At 45.5% G+C, this 16419-nt stretch overlaps 1 protein-coding gene across 3 annotated transcripts in view; it reads left to right on the forward strand.

The window, feature by feature from the left end:
* The window catches only part of MTUS2 (microtubule associated scaffold protein 2), a 321113-nt gene that overhangs the window by 270625 nt on the left and 34069 nt on the right, over window positions 1–16419 (forward strand). For all 3 annotated transcript variants that reach the window (XM_060129305.1, XM_060129303.1, XM_060129304.1), the window contains one exon: window positions 2118–2184. In XM_060129305.1, the coding sequence (XP_059985288.1) occupies window positions 2118–2184 (67 nt within the window). The remainder of the gene's footprint in view (window positions 1–2117; window positions 2185–16419) is intronic.

Consider the following 16419-nt stretch of genomic DNA (forward strand, 5'->3'; position numbering starts at 1 on the left):
GGGCAAGTGGGGGGCCACTCTTCCATCGCGGTGCGCGGGCCTCTCACTGTCGCGGCCTCTCTTGTTGCGGAGCACAGGCTCCAGACGCACAGGCTCAGTAATTGTGGCTCATGGGCCTAGTTGCTCCGCGGCATGTGGGATCTTCCCGGTCCAGGGCTCGAACCCGTGTCCCCTGCATTGGCAGGCAGATTCTCAACCACTGTGCCACCAGGGAAGCCCCAGAATTATTCTTGAGAGTAGAAACAAGTTAGTTTTTTCACTAGTTTGAGATTATTTCAGGGCAAATACTGAAATTTACCCTCTCAGGAATACCAAGTTTTCTTAATTTGTAGTAACAAGTCAGCCGGCTGTATTACGCGGCTGTTAGACCAAGCACCTGTGCCTGTGATCAGTCTGACTAGACACTTCGCCTGTTCTGAGTTCTCTAGTCTTTGAACTTAGAGTAGAATCAAGACAGAGTCAGGAAGGTGCTTTAAAAAAAAAACAAAACAGAGAACAAGACATATGCCAACTCTAAACACATTCAGGCACTCAACGTGGAAAAGCCCGTCATCTATAGGATGTCATCCAGTGGCAAACAGAATCAAAGGAAACAACAGAGTTGTAGTAACAGCTAACACTTGTATAGAGCTAGTAAGTGCCAGGCACCGTTCTAACTGCTTCACGTACGTTAATTTATTTAACCCTCAGGACAGCCCTGTGCCATGGGCGTGGCATTGAGGCAGTGTCACGTAGTGATTAGGAGAATGTACACTTTCAGGGTGATTTCCAGCCTTCAAATTCAGGGAGGGCGAGGATGCTGTGGGCTGGGGTGAGGAGGGAGCTCCATGAGTGGAATGGGGGTCCACTGTTCCTCAAGTAGTGTATGGTTGCTACATTAGTCTTAGGAGAAGCATGACTTAATCATTGTTAATGCCTGTGACTAAAACAGCTCGCAGCTTATTATGCAAGTAGAGTTTTCCTAGGCATGACATTCTAACATTGCTCAGCAAATGCCCTTTGGATAACCTGCGACCCTGCCATCAAGCCAGCGTAGCACGCGTGTCACCGGGGTCTAAACGCAGCAGACACAGAGACAAGATCATGACAGCTGTCTGTTCCCATTCGGCACAGGTTGTCCAGTGGTGCTGACATCGAAGTCAAAGCAAGTTTAAGAAAGAAAGAGCATTCACGAGGCCCTGAGGATGTCTGTGCTAGATACTTGGTACCCATTTTGGCCAAAATTCCCTCTTTGGAAACGTTTGCTTTGGGAGTACATTCTACATGATGAAGGAGCCTTTCCTTGAGGGCCTGTACTTTTGGCATCTGTCACTTGAAGAGAATTTATGTACCACATCTTTCCTAGTTATTTTTAGTAGTAATAAAAATCACAACAAATGTAAATATTGGTGCTGACTCATGCCTTCAACTCATCTATTTTATGTCATAGTATGTGTTTGATTTGAAAACAACTGAGCAAGCACTTAGTGACAAATGGCGTTCTTCACAGTAAGTAACACTCTGAGTGTGAGTTTTCTTCGTCTTCCTTCTACCGATGCAGAGAATGGAACAAAAAACCTTGGAAACTTAAGTTTCGGTGTTGGTCTTATTACAAAGAGAAATGTTTCATGTTAGGTTTTCTGCCCATTATTCATTAGGTAGGTAATAGTGCATGTATGGACAAAAGGGTAAGTTTAAGGGGACAGCTGGGAAAATAAGCATCTGTCCCTCAGAGAAATATGGTATTTTCATGGTCAAAAATCTCGTAATAGTGACAATAATTAAAAATATATAATAATATATAACAGCAGATTAATGTGTAGGACATAAACATGCAAAGAATTACTGTAGGTTGAGGTATACAGAGTGCAGTACAGGTATACAGAGTGCAGAAATAATACATGGGTATTATTAATATTATTAATATTATACGGCAAGCTTTGCGATTTGAATGTGATACAAATGAGTGAGTCAGACATGGCTTTGTACGTTTTCTATATGCTTATATAATGAGAAAATTATCTCCTTAAGGGCTCAACTTATAAATATTTGCTTAATATGATTCATCAATTGAACATGTGAAAGTGCTTACTTAGCCTAAAACGAGGGGACTCTCGGTATCCATTTTGTTTTTTCAGAATGAAAGTGCCCTTGTGAAAGAAAAAGAGCTGTCAATCGAACTTGCAAACATCAGGGATGAAGTTGGTAAGTAGGGCATTGACAATGAGGAACGTAAAAAGTGTCTTTTTCTGCTATCTGTGAATGTATAACAAAAGCAGTTATGTCTCAGGTAATGACCAGAGCACACCTGCCTGGACAAAAGGAAGTATCATCCCCAGCGCAGTGGTGGGTTCTTGTAGCCTTGCGGGGAGCTATGATTTCTATGTCATGTCTCCGTTGTCATACGGGCAGCTTCCTAACAGTTCACGGTGGAACTAATCAGGCTTGAGTCTGCTCCTCCCAGATGGCAGCACATCTCTGTCTGCCTCGTGTGGGGTGACAAGCACCCCTCCGTGTCACGCCCCACCCCTGGACAGGCACAGCTGCAGCAGAAGCAGCTCAGCTTTGGTGGGTAACTGAGGTGCTCCCTGTAACTTGCTTCCTGCCACTGTACACCCTGCCGTGAAGTACTCTGTGATCTAGAACACGAATCTGGATGGCTTAGAAAATGCTGGGGTTCATGTTGAAACTCCTTCTCTCTGATACGATGGTGTAGTTCCGGCTGCCCCGCAGGACAGCTTGCCGATGACGGGAAGATCCCCAGAGGCTGGGATGCGGTAGCCAGCGCCCCTCCCTCTGTGCTGTCCCGAAGCTTCTGAGTGCGGCAGGAACCCCACGGGGATCACGCTGGGATTTTGTGTTTAAGCCTTACTTGATTTCTGCATGAGTGCTAAGAATAGAACAAGAATTCACCTGCCAAATGAAAAAGCCATGGGGGAGGGGAAGGCAGCACCACGGCCTGGGCCCGTTGGCCCAGCATTCGGCCCCAGAGGACACTTTAGCAGCGAGTTCCTGCACCACTGGAGAGGCTGCATTGGTGAGAGGGAAAGACGGGGATATCAGGATCGCCTGTTAACCGTAAAGTCATAAATTCTCGTGTCCTGACCTGCAGGGTATTCCCTTGAAGGGAAAGGGGTATTGAGCTTACAAACCAGACTTCCCAGGGATCCTGTAGAGAGATGATGAGTCCTGTCTTCTTACCCCCCAGCCTTATTTGGACCTCTTATCAGCAGAGTCTGGGGGGCGGGGTCACTGGAGGGGAGGGGCCAGGGGTGCGGTTCTGAGGGGGAGATGGAATTTCTAAAGATTGTAAATTTGACATAGAAGAAAAAAAAGAAGCTGCGAAAAGTCAGAATCCTTTAGGGGCACTTCTACAGATCCCAGAACAGGGCTGGCCTGTCCCCCACATTCAGAAATCGCTGCTTAAAATTCTTCACGACCATTAAAATGCTGCCCTAAATTCTACCGATACCTGCTCGTAAGTACCCGTCAGCTTTCTGCACCCTTGATGTGAAGAAATTCAATCAAAGGTCTTCAGCCTCCAGCCAGAATCAGCTCTGCTGGTGGTTCCCAGCCCTGGTGCGTGTTCGAATCACCTGGAATGCTTTTTAGAACATCGATTCCCGGGACCTTCCCTAGGGCAACGGAATCAAAATCTTTGAGGGTGAGGCTGAGGCATTGCTTCATTCCCCAGGTGTTTCTTAGGTGCAGTTTGAGAATCACTGAATTGCGTTGAAGGAACAGGGGTTTTGATTTGGAGCAGGAACGAGGCCGGGGAGTGGGAGGCTCCCGCAGGCCAGGGCTCCGGGCAGCAGGAGGGGCCCAGGCAGAGGAGCCAGGCGGGTGAGGGAGGGTGCCGAAAGAAGACAGATTCCACCTGCTTTGATCTCACCCTTAGGGTTGTCCTGGCTCCCGGGAGAGGGGAGGGAGGTCCCCCTCCTTCCCTTGCCTTTGCCGGTCAGGCTGGGTGTCCATCCTCTGAGTCCACTCCCATCTGGATTAGATGAGCTTCCGGGAACTAAACACAAAAAGGAACCCCCTGGTGTGTTCGCTGACACACTTCACATTTACAATACATTTCCATCTGTGACTTCTCTGGGGGAGCTACCACAGAATCTTCTAGAAGGCGTGTAGTTAGAATCCCTCTCAGAGATTTTGAGATGTGTCATCCCACACTGATGGAATCTCTGACCATAGTAGTTTTTAAGTAGGAAATTTCTGGCAATTGACTTACAAGTAAACTTTGAGGTCAGCTCCAAATAAGTGGTGTTTTCTTTTTTTTTTTAATTAATTTATTTTTATTTATTTTTGGCCGCGTCGGGTCTCTGTTGCTGCGCATGGACTTTCTCTAGTTGCGGCAAGCAAGGGCTACTCTTCATTGTGGTGCGCAGCCTTCTCATTGTGGTGGCTTCTCTCGTTGCGGAGCACGGGCTCTAGGCATGTGGGCCTCAGTAGTTGTGGCTCATGGGCTCAGTAGTTGTGGCTCATGGGCTCAGTAGTTGTGGCTCACGGGCTCTAAAGCGCAGGCTCAGTAGTTGTGGCGCACAGGCTGAGTTGCTCTGCGGCGTGTGTGATCTTCCCAGACCAGGGCTCAAACTCGTGTCCCTTGCATTGGTAGGCGGATTCTTAACCACGGCGCCACCAGGAAAGCCCAAGTGGTGTTTTCTGATCCCACTTCGGGCATCAGGTGTGTAGGAGATTTTTCCACATGGAGAACACTTGCTGGGTGTTCAACAGTTCAGTTCAGTTTTGACACTAACTCTCCGAGTGAGTGCAGACCCCACAGGTGAAGGGCCAGTCCCACTAGACTGCAGGGGCCAGTCCTAAGTCCCAGGAGCCTCTTATACTTCTGACCAACTGGCTATAAATTCAGGGGTTCCCATTCCCATCCTAGAATGACTTGTACAACTCAGGAAAACACTTTACTTACGTTTACCAGTTCATCATAAAGGATACAACTCAGGAACAGCCCAATGGAAGAGACGCACAGGACAAGGTGTTTGGGGGGAGGGGGAGGTACGGAGCTTCCACACCCTCCCAGGACAGGTCCCTCCCCCAGGAGCTAGCTGTGTTCCCTGACCTGGGAGCTCTCTGAATCAAGAGATTTTATAACCTCTTCTCCAGCGTCTCCTTTCCCTAGAGGTTGGTGAGTGGGGCTGAAAATTCCATCCCTCTAATCACCTGGTCTGTCCTGTGACCAGCCCCATCCTGAGGCTCTCTAGCGGCCCCCCAGTAAGTTACCTCGTTAGCATAAACTCAGAGAAGGAGCTCATCATAAATACAAAGGCACTCCTGTCACTCAGGAAATCCAAAGGGTTTTAGGAGCTCCAGGGACAAAAAGCAATGTATTGTTCTACCACACCTAGCCAAGGTACCTCGCCAGGGCTCTGCCCAGTTCCTTCATTTAACAAGCTTCTGAGCACCTTTATGTAGCAGGCAGCTTCATAGCATTTCAGAGGTGATCCAGGTCTTAATGACTATAGTCTATTCACCACATTTGTGAGATCGGTAAACTGACACATGGTCAAAGATCTTGGCTAAAGTTGGGACGTCTGTAAGAAGTACCAAGAAGAAAACCTTAGTTCTCCTTAATCTCAGTCCATTCGTTCATTCAACAGATATTTATTAGGTGCCTAGTATGTGCCAGGCACAGGCTAGGCAGGGTCGCCATGGATGGTGAAGCAGTCATACGTTGCAGGGGGCGCCCCTCTGAGTGGGGGCTGAAAGGCACCCACATTGCAGGCGCTCACCAAGCCCTGGACCCCAGCCTGCGGTTGCTGCCACCCACAGGAAGGGGTCTTTTTTTCTGATTTGCACAAAGGCACCATGTGGACTAGCTATGACCTGGTGCCGTATACGGACAAGTCAGTGGTGGATAAGACACAGCTCATGTCCTCGAGGAGCTTATGACCCAAGACTCCGTGCAGGAGGGGCCATCTGAGATGGGCCTGTACAGTGACTGAGGCTCGGGTAGATGCGCGTGGGAAGGGAGGGAGCACAATTACTGAGCACCAGCTGTGCCTGCTGGCCCAGTGGACGTGCCCTGGGCCCACAGGCGCCACGACCGTTTGGGGCACCACCCATCCTGCGCACCTCTGGAAAGGAAAACCCATTCCTGCTTCCACGGATTAAAAACACTTATCGCGCTTGTCACTTAAGAGTTATAAAACACTCTGTCGTAAACTAGAATCAGCTACTCTTCGCCTTTGAGTGTTTGAGTGATGGGACAGAGTCAGGTCTTAACCGGCTTTTGCTGTTACGCTACAGTGAGTGTACTGTTTGCAAATTACTTTTCTCCTCTTGTGTTATTTTGTTGGAATATAATCTCAAAAGTGTGGACCAATAATTTGGGTAGGATTTCACATTTGATTTAAACTCATCTATATGTGCAGTGTCCTGGATATTTATTCTGTAAATCACTGCACAAGATTATGGTGGATTTAATCTCAGTGTAGCTAGGGTTGCCTTATAAGAAGGGAATTAAATCAATTTCTCCCTCCCCTCCCTCCCCTCCCCTCCCCTCCCCTCCCCTCCCCTCCCTCCCCTCCCCTCCCCTCCCCTCCCCTCCCCTCCCCTCCCCTCCCCTCCCCTCCCCTCCCCTCCCCTCCCCTCCCCCTCCCCTCCCCTCCCCTCCCTCCCCTCCCCCTCCCCTCCCCTCCCCCTCCCCTCCCCCTCCCCTCCCCTCCCCCTCCCCTCCCCCTCCCCTCCCCTCCCCTCCCCTCCCCCCTCCCCTCCCCCTCCCCCTCCCTCTCTCTCTCTCTCACACACACCTGAGAAGGGACACGTAATTGCCAGTCATATGCCAAGATGTAGTTTGGGATGGAGCTTTTTGTGGTCCAAGGGTAGAGTCCCTGTGGAGTGGCTGAAATTTCTGTCATCTGTGGTATTTGTATCTCCTATGAAGACAGGGATCTCTAGTCATCCTCCTGAAAGCTTCTCATCTCAGGTCACCCTCCAGGGTTGATGGCTCTTGCCTTGTCTTTGGAGTTGGCCTGAATTAGGTCTATCCTTGGAAAAGCCTTCCTCTAGCTGTATTGGTTGTGGGATGAAAGGGCATTTCGGATCTCCAGGAAACCAGAATCCAGCATCACATCCAGGGAAGGAGGAGTAAAGATGCTAGAAACATATTTAATATATGATTTTTTAATCACATCTTAAAATTTCCCCCAAAGTACAGTTATTAAAATATGAGCCCTGATTTTTGGATAAAGTGGCATTCTCCAGATTTGGAAGTCAAATACTGGATCCTTGAAGGTTCATCCTTTACATTTGTAGTTGCTGAGATAGATTTGTGAGATGTTCTTCCCGGAAGCAGATTACTTCCTTTTGAGACGTTACGCTTCAGGTTGTTGACCACCATCAGGTAGATATTTATGGTCTTCTCTCCAGCAAAGCTGCCTTATTAGAAAACCTGAGCTATAAGAAATGCGAATTAAAAAAATATGAATTAGATGAACTCCACAGAAAAACACGCAATAAATAGCTAGGTTCAAATGGGGCCTCTGGCTCACACTCCTTACTTAGCCCCAGTGCTCTCACAGGCAGACCAGAGCCCTGCTGAGATGTACGTGCAGACACAAGTTGGACCAACGCTAACAGCACTGCACATCTCCCACCAGATTCCTTCCTCGAGGCTGCTCAGAACTGTGACTGTCTGAATGTGCTGTGAAATTGCCTCTCATCTTTGAAGCTCTCAGTCACCCAGCCGCCCTCCTCCTAGCCTTCTTTACCTGCTACTGCCCCAGTCCCACTGCTGATGGACAAAGCTGCTCTCTGCACCCACGTGTGGCTCTGTCACCCCTTCCTCTCCTGAACTTGTTAGCTCTGCTCTGGCTGTTCCCAAGCCACGGCCATGGGCTTTTAGCTTTCTGCCAGCCTCAGACTTAAGATGGACTTTGCTTTTTCGTCTCTACTGAAAACTTTAAAAACACTTAACATGAAATACAGTTTTAAAACAGAAGGCAGTAATTAACAAAGCAATCCTTCTGTTAAAGTTTCTCAGGTATTGTACAGGAAGCTAAATGGTTAAATCCCCATTTAGATTAAAGTTAGCTTATTGAAACAAAACATCATACCTGAATGTTTTCTATAACATGAAATAAAGTCATACTAAAGACCTCTGAGAGCCTGATATAAAGGTATGATAGAAATCTCAGTTTATGACAGTAAACACTGACTTGTTATTACGTTCTTAAGTTACTAAATAGAATGAACTTTTCAACTTATTCTCATTTATAACTAGCAACCTAAATATGTTTACACACACTACTGTAAGTGTATCTGTGAGATGATTTCACCTTCCAGGGTTTATGCATAAAATGTGTCTTCCAGTTTATGATCATAATCCCTTGTATTTACAAAGCACTTAGCACTTACCAAGCTCTGTCATATGGTATGTTTTATTTCTTCATTCAGACATCTCTGTGAAGTAGGTGCTGGTGTCTTTTATAGGAAATTGAGGCTCAGAAAGGTTAAGTGACTTCCATAAGAGCACACAGCTGGGATGGGACAGAGTCAGGTCTTAACCCAAGTCTAGAATTCTTCTACACATCGTATGTAACTTTACCCATCGTGAGTAACTTTACACATGGTGCGTGACTTTACACACGGTGCGTGACTTTACACATCATGTGTAACTTTACCACGGCATCCCCAGCTCCCCCACCACCTTTTTTTGGTAACTTTTAATTTAATAGATTGAAAAATCAGGTAAACAAAATAGTTTTGTATCCCAGTTCTCTATGACTCCCACCCAAAACCATGATAGATGCTAGTATGAATCTGTCCAAACGTAGATTAAATTATGTAACAGTTAATTCATCCCTAAGCTATAGCCATTAGGATCGGATTCAGGAACAAATAACAAACTCCCTAAACAACGGTAGCTTAATCAAGCTAGATGTTTATTCCTCCCTTATATAAAAGTCAGGAGGTGAGCACCCAGAAGCAGGTGTGGTTCTGTTCCACAGAGTCCACAGGGGGCCCAGGCTTCCAACAGCTCAGCGTTCACCCATCCCCAAGACAGTGGTGCTTCTCCTTGTGGTCCCGGGTGGCAGTGGTCAGCACTGGGTGCCACGTGGTCATCATATCTCTAGTCCAGTAGTAGGATGGAGGAGGGAACGAACGAAGAAGCAGAAACAGTGAGTCAGCTCCTCTTGGGGAAAAGTTTCCCGGAACTTATATCTCCTTGGCCAGACCTAAGTCACAGGGCAAACCTAGTCACAAGGGGACTGGGAAATGTGCTCTTTTTTCTTGGTGACCTTGCCCAGATATTTTGTTACTGTGGAGGAAGGGGAGAGCTGTGCTGTGGAGCCTCACTTGCCTCCGTCAGTAAGATGGAGGGAATAGTCCTGTCACACGAGCTGAATGGGAGCAAAGGATCTAGCAGAATGTTTGGCAGAAAATTGAGGGCACAGTATATGCTAATTCCCTTAAGTTTCAGATTAGATTCTGTTGTATTCCTTCCCCTCACAGCTTTAAAAAAGATGAGTTAAAATGCAAAACCCAAGAGGACACCTCAGAAAAAATAACTAATCTTGGGATCACAAAAATAATGTACATTTTCTGATTTATAAAAATATCTCTTCGAAGCACACCAATTAAAAGACAGTTTGCCAGATTGGATAAAAAAGCAAGATGCAGCTATGGGCTGCCGAAGAGAAATCCACTTCATATATAAAGATATAGATATTTAAAAGTAAAAGGATAGAAAAAAGATATACTATGCTACCACCAATCCAAAGAAAATTGAAGTGTCTGTGTTAATATCATAGAGTAAACTTCAGACCAGGAGTGTTACTAAGGATGAAGATGGCCATTACATAACGATCAAGGAGTCAGTTCACCAAAAAGACATAAAAATACTAAATATCTGTGTGCCTAAAAATAGAGCTTCAAGTCACATGAAGCGAAAACTTGTGGAACTGAAAGGAGAAATAGACAATTCCACTATTACAGTTGGAGACTTCAGCCCTCCTCTCTCAGTACTGAGAGAACGAACAGGCAGAAAATCAGTTGTATTTAAAAGACCCAAACAACAGTATCAACCAATAGGACCTAATTGACATTCATAGAAGATTGCATCCAACAAGCAGAATGTACATCCTTTTCAAATACATGTGGAACATTGACCTACATGGACCATATGCTGAGCCATACAACGAACCTCAACAAATATAGAAGAATTGAACCATACAGACTGTTTTGGACTCTAACAGAATCTGACTATACATCAGTAGCACAAAAATACCTGGAAAACTCCAAACACTTGGAAATTAAACAGCACACAACTAACACATGGGTCAAAGAGAAAATCACAAAGTAAATTAGAAATTTATGTTGAATTGAATGAAAAAAAAACACAACATCTCTGGAATACGAAATTCTCTCTGATCAGCAGAGTTGAATCTTCTCAATCTTCTCAACAACTTTGGCAGGGGGGACCCAAATACATATTTACTATTTAACTATCACTGTCCTAGGTTCTATGGTGGGGTGCAAATAGTGTTATTTAGAAGATTTGATCTAGAAGGTTTGGTCTGCTGTCAGAAATTTGAGTGTGACAGTAGAGATTCAAATACGCTGCTTTCTTTGCAAGATGGACCACTCAGCGTGACGAGGTCTGGGAGTTACCTGTCCCTCCTATAGGAAAATGATGTTCTGAGCTGGGAAAAATTCAAGCCAGTGATGTCAACTGCCATGATTAGATTTTATCCCAGTAAATGTAATTTTTAAAAGTCATTTTAGTTTCTATCTCAAACAGGTGCTTACCCATGCACAGTAATATCAAAACCACAAACTCCCTTAGATGTACCAGAGACTGGGTTTGGTTGCCATGGAAAATACATCATCAGCTACAGTTCCACAAAGCAGCTACATTCTTTGAGACAGTGATTTATTCCAATTGGCAGCAACACATTTTTTGATATTTATAAAATTCTTTGAAGTCTATAGGTATAGCACCTTTTAGTTATTTTATATGGAGATGTCTGTTTTGTGATGCTCTGAAATATTTACTCCTTTATGAATAATGTTAATATTTTTAAATCTGTGGGTTTAATCCTTAACCTGAATTGACCGAAAAAAATAAGGATACCAAGGGCTGCCCGTAAACTACCCTGCGGACAAGCAGTGTCTTGAAACTTGGAGTCAGCAGCTTCCATACAATTGTGACTTCATAATAAATCCAATATCTACAGTGGTGTGTGGTTTACAAAGCTCTTTCACATATTATTTCATTTAATCCTGACAACAACCCTAGGAGACAGACAGGTAAGGTAGATAATACCACCACCGTTTCAAAGGTGACTAAATTGTGGCTATAGAGAATGAAAGCAAACCCCAAATCACGTAACTACTAAGGATAATGGAGCTGGGTCCTTACCTTGTTCCAGCGTGACCATAGCATGCTGCCTTTGTGTTGTAAGATTTCAGTTGGTGTCTTGGGGAAGATAAGAAAAAGCAGAAAAAGACGTGACCTGCTATATAGATTCAACCTGAAAATTGCTGAAGAGCATCTTGCAAAACACAGTGCTTTAAATGACAATCACATACAAATTATGCAAATGTAATCACCGCCCACTTGTGAGTTTCCCGTGCACTTGGATCCCTCTTATTTTTCCTTGTATCTTGAGCCCCATCCCAGGGCTTAGCGCATTAAATGGGAACCATTCATTGCTTCATTGTATAAACTTGACTGAACCCAGGAGATGCACCTGTTAGTGTACCAGGAGTGGAAGATGGATGCGACATGGTCGCTGACTTCAGGGGACACCTGGGCACTGGGGAGGCAGATGCAGAAGCAGATACTTAAGACCCAGGGTACTGAGTAAGGTGCTGGAGGTCTGGGAGTTCAGAGGATGGTTTGTAACCCAGTCAGGGGTCCAGGAAGGGCTTTTAGGGGTAAAACAGCTGAGCTTGAAGGCAATGGAGGAGTCATTGAGGAAGTGCTTCTTCTACACTTGAGCAATTATATCAACAGCGTTAATGACGTCATTGACTCAATTTCTCCTTTGGGAGATGGGAAAAATAGTAAAGACTGGTTTTCCATGGGGTGACCCCTAAACCAGAGGAATAGGGCAAATGAATTTATCTGTGAAACTCTTTAAACTACTTGCATACAAAGCAGGGCAGTGTTTGGGATATTAGACTCCAGTGAATCTCTCTTCATAGATTTTTTAGACGTTTGTTTTTTCTTGTCTAATGCCATTATGAAATTACTCTCACTCATTCAGGTAACCACAGATACCACCAGGTCCAGCTTCAAGAGTACTGTCAATCTATTTCCTTAATTTGGCAGTTAATTTGAATCAAGTAATATATAAATTGCAGTATATGCTTATGTTATGTTCAGATCACTCTTTTTGATTAAAATTGCAGTTTTTCAGCCAAATGTCAGGTCTTCAGGAGGTTAATTCTGGTGAAGATGATAACTAGACCAACTCTGCATTGCAAGGAACCGTGTAAAGACTTACTAGGTTTTGGTGATAATGCATCTGATTCTGATCTCAGGGCCCCTTAACACAGCTGTTTTCTTAAAAAAAAGGAAAAGCTAGTGCTGAAGAACTTGGTCAGAATTTAGCTAATCAGAATGATGGTTCCAGATGGACAGACCAGGCTGGCACCTAAGTGTGGGCATCGTTAGTGCACCAAGAATGGCTCTGACTTCCAAGGAAACGCCTTTTAAGTAAGTTCACTAGAGCCTGATATAGAAAACGAAAATCCCAATTTATTAATTTACAATAAGTAATGATATGTCTCCTTATAGGCACATCTACCTAGAAAGCTAAAATTGTAATCAGAGGACAGCTTAGTGGACCAGAATCAATCATGTGCTATTATAATAATGGCATCTCACTGAGATAGCCTTGGGCAGCCATCTGCATACCGCTTTTGTTCCTGGGACCTCAGTTCTTAGCCAGGGATCCCCATGGGAGGAGATGGAAGCCTATTAGGATCACCTGGGAGCTTCTACCAAGTACCCATGCCTGTCCTGCTTCCAGCTATTATAGAGTAACTAGTACTGGACTTAACAATCCCACTGTACACAGCTATAAGACATAAAATATAAAAGGCAGCTGTTTCCAAGCAATAGACAGCACAGGCCCGTGATCCTTGAAGAAAAGGGATCACACTGAGTCCCCTGTTGGCCCCAGCTTTCTGCCTGGAGTCACTTACCAGACCACAGCACAGAGAGGTGCTCCAGCAGCGACCGCCATGTTGCTGAGCTGAAGAAGCAGTTACCAGAGATCCAGGTGATTAAAGCAGCTAAAAATCGTGAGGCCATTGGGACTTCCCTGGCGGTCCAGTGGTTAAGATTCCGTGCTTCCAGTGCAGGGGGCGCCGGTTCAATCCCTGGTCGGGGAACTAAGATACCACATGCCACGTGGCCAAAAAATTTTTTAAAAAAAGAAAGAAATCATGGGGCCGAGCAGTGGAGAGCAGTAACCTATGCAGAGGAGGCCCCAGGAGTTTGCACGGGGGGTTCCCGGGTGGTCTTAGATGAAGCATGGGCATCACATGTCCGGGGAGACCTGGCAGAGGGCAGCTGCTGCAGGACTGACATGGGTGAGGGCAACAGAGGCTGCATCGTGCTGGGAGACATTGGATTCCAGCCCAGCCAGGGTGGAGAGACCTCACTGAGCACCTCGAGACAAGACCTGAGAAAGGCCAGGCTTTAGGAGTAAGGACCATGACCGAGAGTAAGGGTCTCTCTAGGAAACTCAAGTGGACCCACCCTAACAAAGACTAAAACCAAGTGTGGTGGAGTCAAAGGCGTCCAGTAATTTACCTGCCTGCCTACAAAACCCAACACCTGCTAAAGGAAGACAAAGTAATACACGCTTCTACAGTATACCATCCATGATGTTGAGCACTTACTTTTAAAACTTAGACCTGCAAAAAGCAGGGCCCATAGTCAAGGGAAAAGTAGTCAATAGACATGCGTGTTGGAACTAGCAGATGTGAAATTTTTAAAAACTGTCATAAACATGTTCAAGCACTTCCAGAAAAAGAGGAATGTAGTGAGTAACCAGGTGGGGAAGCACAACAGAGAAACAGAAACTACAAGAGAACCAAACGGAAATGTTAGCGCCCAAGAGTCGAATCTCTGAAATGAAAGACTCACTGGCTGGGCTTTACAGCAGGTTGGAGACCGCAGGAAAAGGGGTCAACTGATACTATCCAATCTAAAGAACAGAGAGAAAAAAAAGATTAAAAGAAAATGAACAGAGTGTCAGGGACCTGTGGCAGTGTAAGAGATGTGTAATTGGCTTGTCAGAAGGAGAAGAGCGAGTGATCGGGGGAAATCTTTTTGGAAAAAATGATGTGCAAAGACATCCCAAATTTGATTTTTTAAAAGAGCAACCTGCAGACCCAAGAAGCAGTGAACCCCAAACAGGATAAATGCAAATACACACATCACACCAAAGACAGCCCAGCTAAAGACACACATCACATACAGAGGACAGGGCTGTGAGTGACAGTTAACCTCGCCAGAAACAGACTGAGGCAGTGGAATGACATGTTTGAACTGCTTAAAGAATAATAAAAAAAACAAAAGCAGAAGTCAGTATCCAGAGAAAACATCTTTTAAAAATGATAGAAACTTGGAATTACAGGAAAGAAATAAGATTGTCAAAATGGTAAATGTGTGGATAAATATAAAAGATTACTCATTTTGTTTTAAGGTGATTATTCTTTTTTTTTTTTTTTTTTGCGGTACACGGGCCTCTCACTGTTGTGGCCTCTCCCCTTGTGGAGCACAGGCTCCGGATGCGCAGGCCCAGCGGCCATGGCTCACGGGCCCAGCCGCTCCGCGGCATGTGGGATCTTCCCAGACCGGGGCACGAACCTGCGTCCCCTGTACCGGCAGGCGGACTCTCAACCACTGCGCCACCAGGGAAGCCCTGATTATTCATTTTGTTTTAAGTGTTTAGCTTGATGATCTTTGTCTGTGAATACATCCATATAATCACCACCCAAGACAAGACGTAAGATGTTTACATCACTCCCGAAAGTTCCCCCAGGCCTCTTTCTCCAGTCAATTCCACCCCCTCCCTACCTCTGAAGCCACCACTTCCGTATTTCTGTCACCATAGATTAGTTTTGCCTGGTCTTGGATTTCCTACAAATGGGATCAGACAGTATATGGTCTTTTGCGTCTGGGTGTCTGGGTGCTTTTGCCCTGCATGAGAGATTCATCCACGTCGCTGAGCATATCAGTAGTTTGTTCCTTTTCATTGAGTCGCGTTCCATTGGCATGCATATGCCAACATGAATTATCCACTCTTCCGCTAATGGACATTTGGATTGTGTCCACATTTTGCTGTTATAAATAAGGCTGTTATGAATATCCTCGCACAAGTCTTCTTGTGGACAGAGATGTTTTTCATTTCTCTCAGTTAAATTCCTACACGAGACATGACTGGCTCATAGGACAGATGTGAGTTTCACGTTAGGAGAAGCTTCCAAACAGTTCTGGAAATGGCTGTTCCATTCTTGCACCGTCCCCCAGAGTGTTTGAGGGTTCCAGTCTCTCCACATGCTTGCCAACATTCGGTGTTGTCAGTTATGTTGTTGTTGTTTTCGCCGTTAGAGCAGGTGTGAACAGTGTCTCATCGTGGTTTTAATTTGCGTTTCTCTGACCACTAAGGAAATTGAGCACTTGTATGTGCTAATTAGCTATTGGATATCTTCCATGAGCCGTCTGTCGCCCACTTTTTCTTGCGCGGTTTGTTTTTTTGCTGAACGGCAGACGCCCCCTTCACCTGGGCACGCAGGTGCTCTCAAGGCTGCCACGCTCCCACCTGGCCCACCCTCTTCGTGCTCATGATCTGTCTTCTGATTCCCAGCACTTAAAGACTGACTCAGGATGGCCTCAGTCTACAGCCTCAAATATCAAGAGTAGAAAGCAAACCTATTCCTGAAATATGAAGCATTTTAAGTGTCGTTCTTAAGATCAGTTTGAATGCCTGTTTTGCATAAACGTGTTCTCAGTGTTTTGTCCCGAGATCAGTAAGCTACAATCCAAGAACTCAAAGAGTTTGTAACTAGTTGGAAAAGCAGACATGGCAGTGAATGATTATAGCATGAAATAAAGTTAGTGGCTCTCTCCTTAAAAATCCCTTTTTGCCCCTGATGCTGTCCTAAGCCCCCTTTCCTCACTCTCCGTGGTCTCCCTGGTGATCTCATCTACCCCTATGGCTTCAACTACCCCCTAAGCAATGCCCTCCCGAGACCATGGCCCCAGTCCTGGTCTCTCCTGAGGTCACCTCTTGGTGAACCACAGGCAGTACAGCTCTTCAGGAGCAATTAATTTCGTCTCCACCTACCCCACGCTCCCCACTTCAAAGCAGAACCAAATCACCACTTCTCCTGTTACAGTCCTGATTTATTTCAGGTACAAGCTAAGCTGCTGTAACAAAAAGGCACCCAGATTCA

The sequence above is a fragment of the Lagenorhynchus albirostris genome, chromosome 18, assembly GCF_949774975.1.
Source record: "Lagenorhynchus albirostris chromosome 18, mLagAlb1.1, whole genome shotgun sequence".
Lineage (NCBI taxonomy): Eukaryota > Metazoa > Chordata > Mammalia > Artiodactyla > Delphinidae > Lagenorhynchus > Lagenorhynchus albirostris.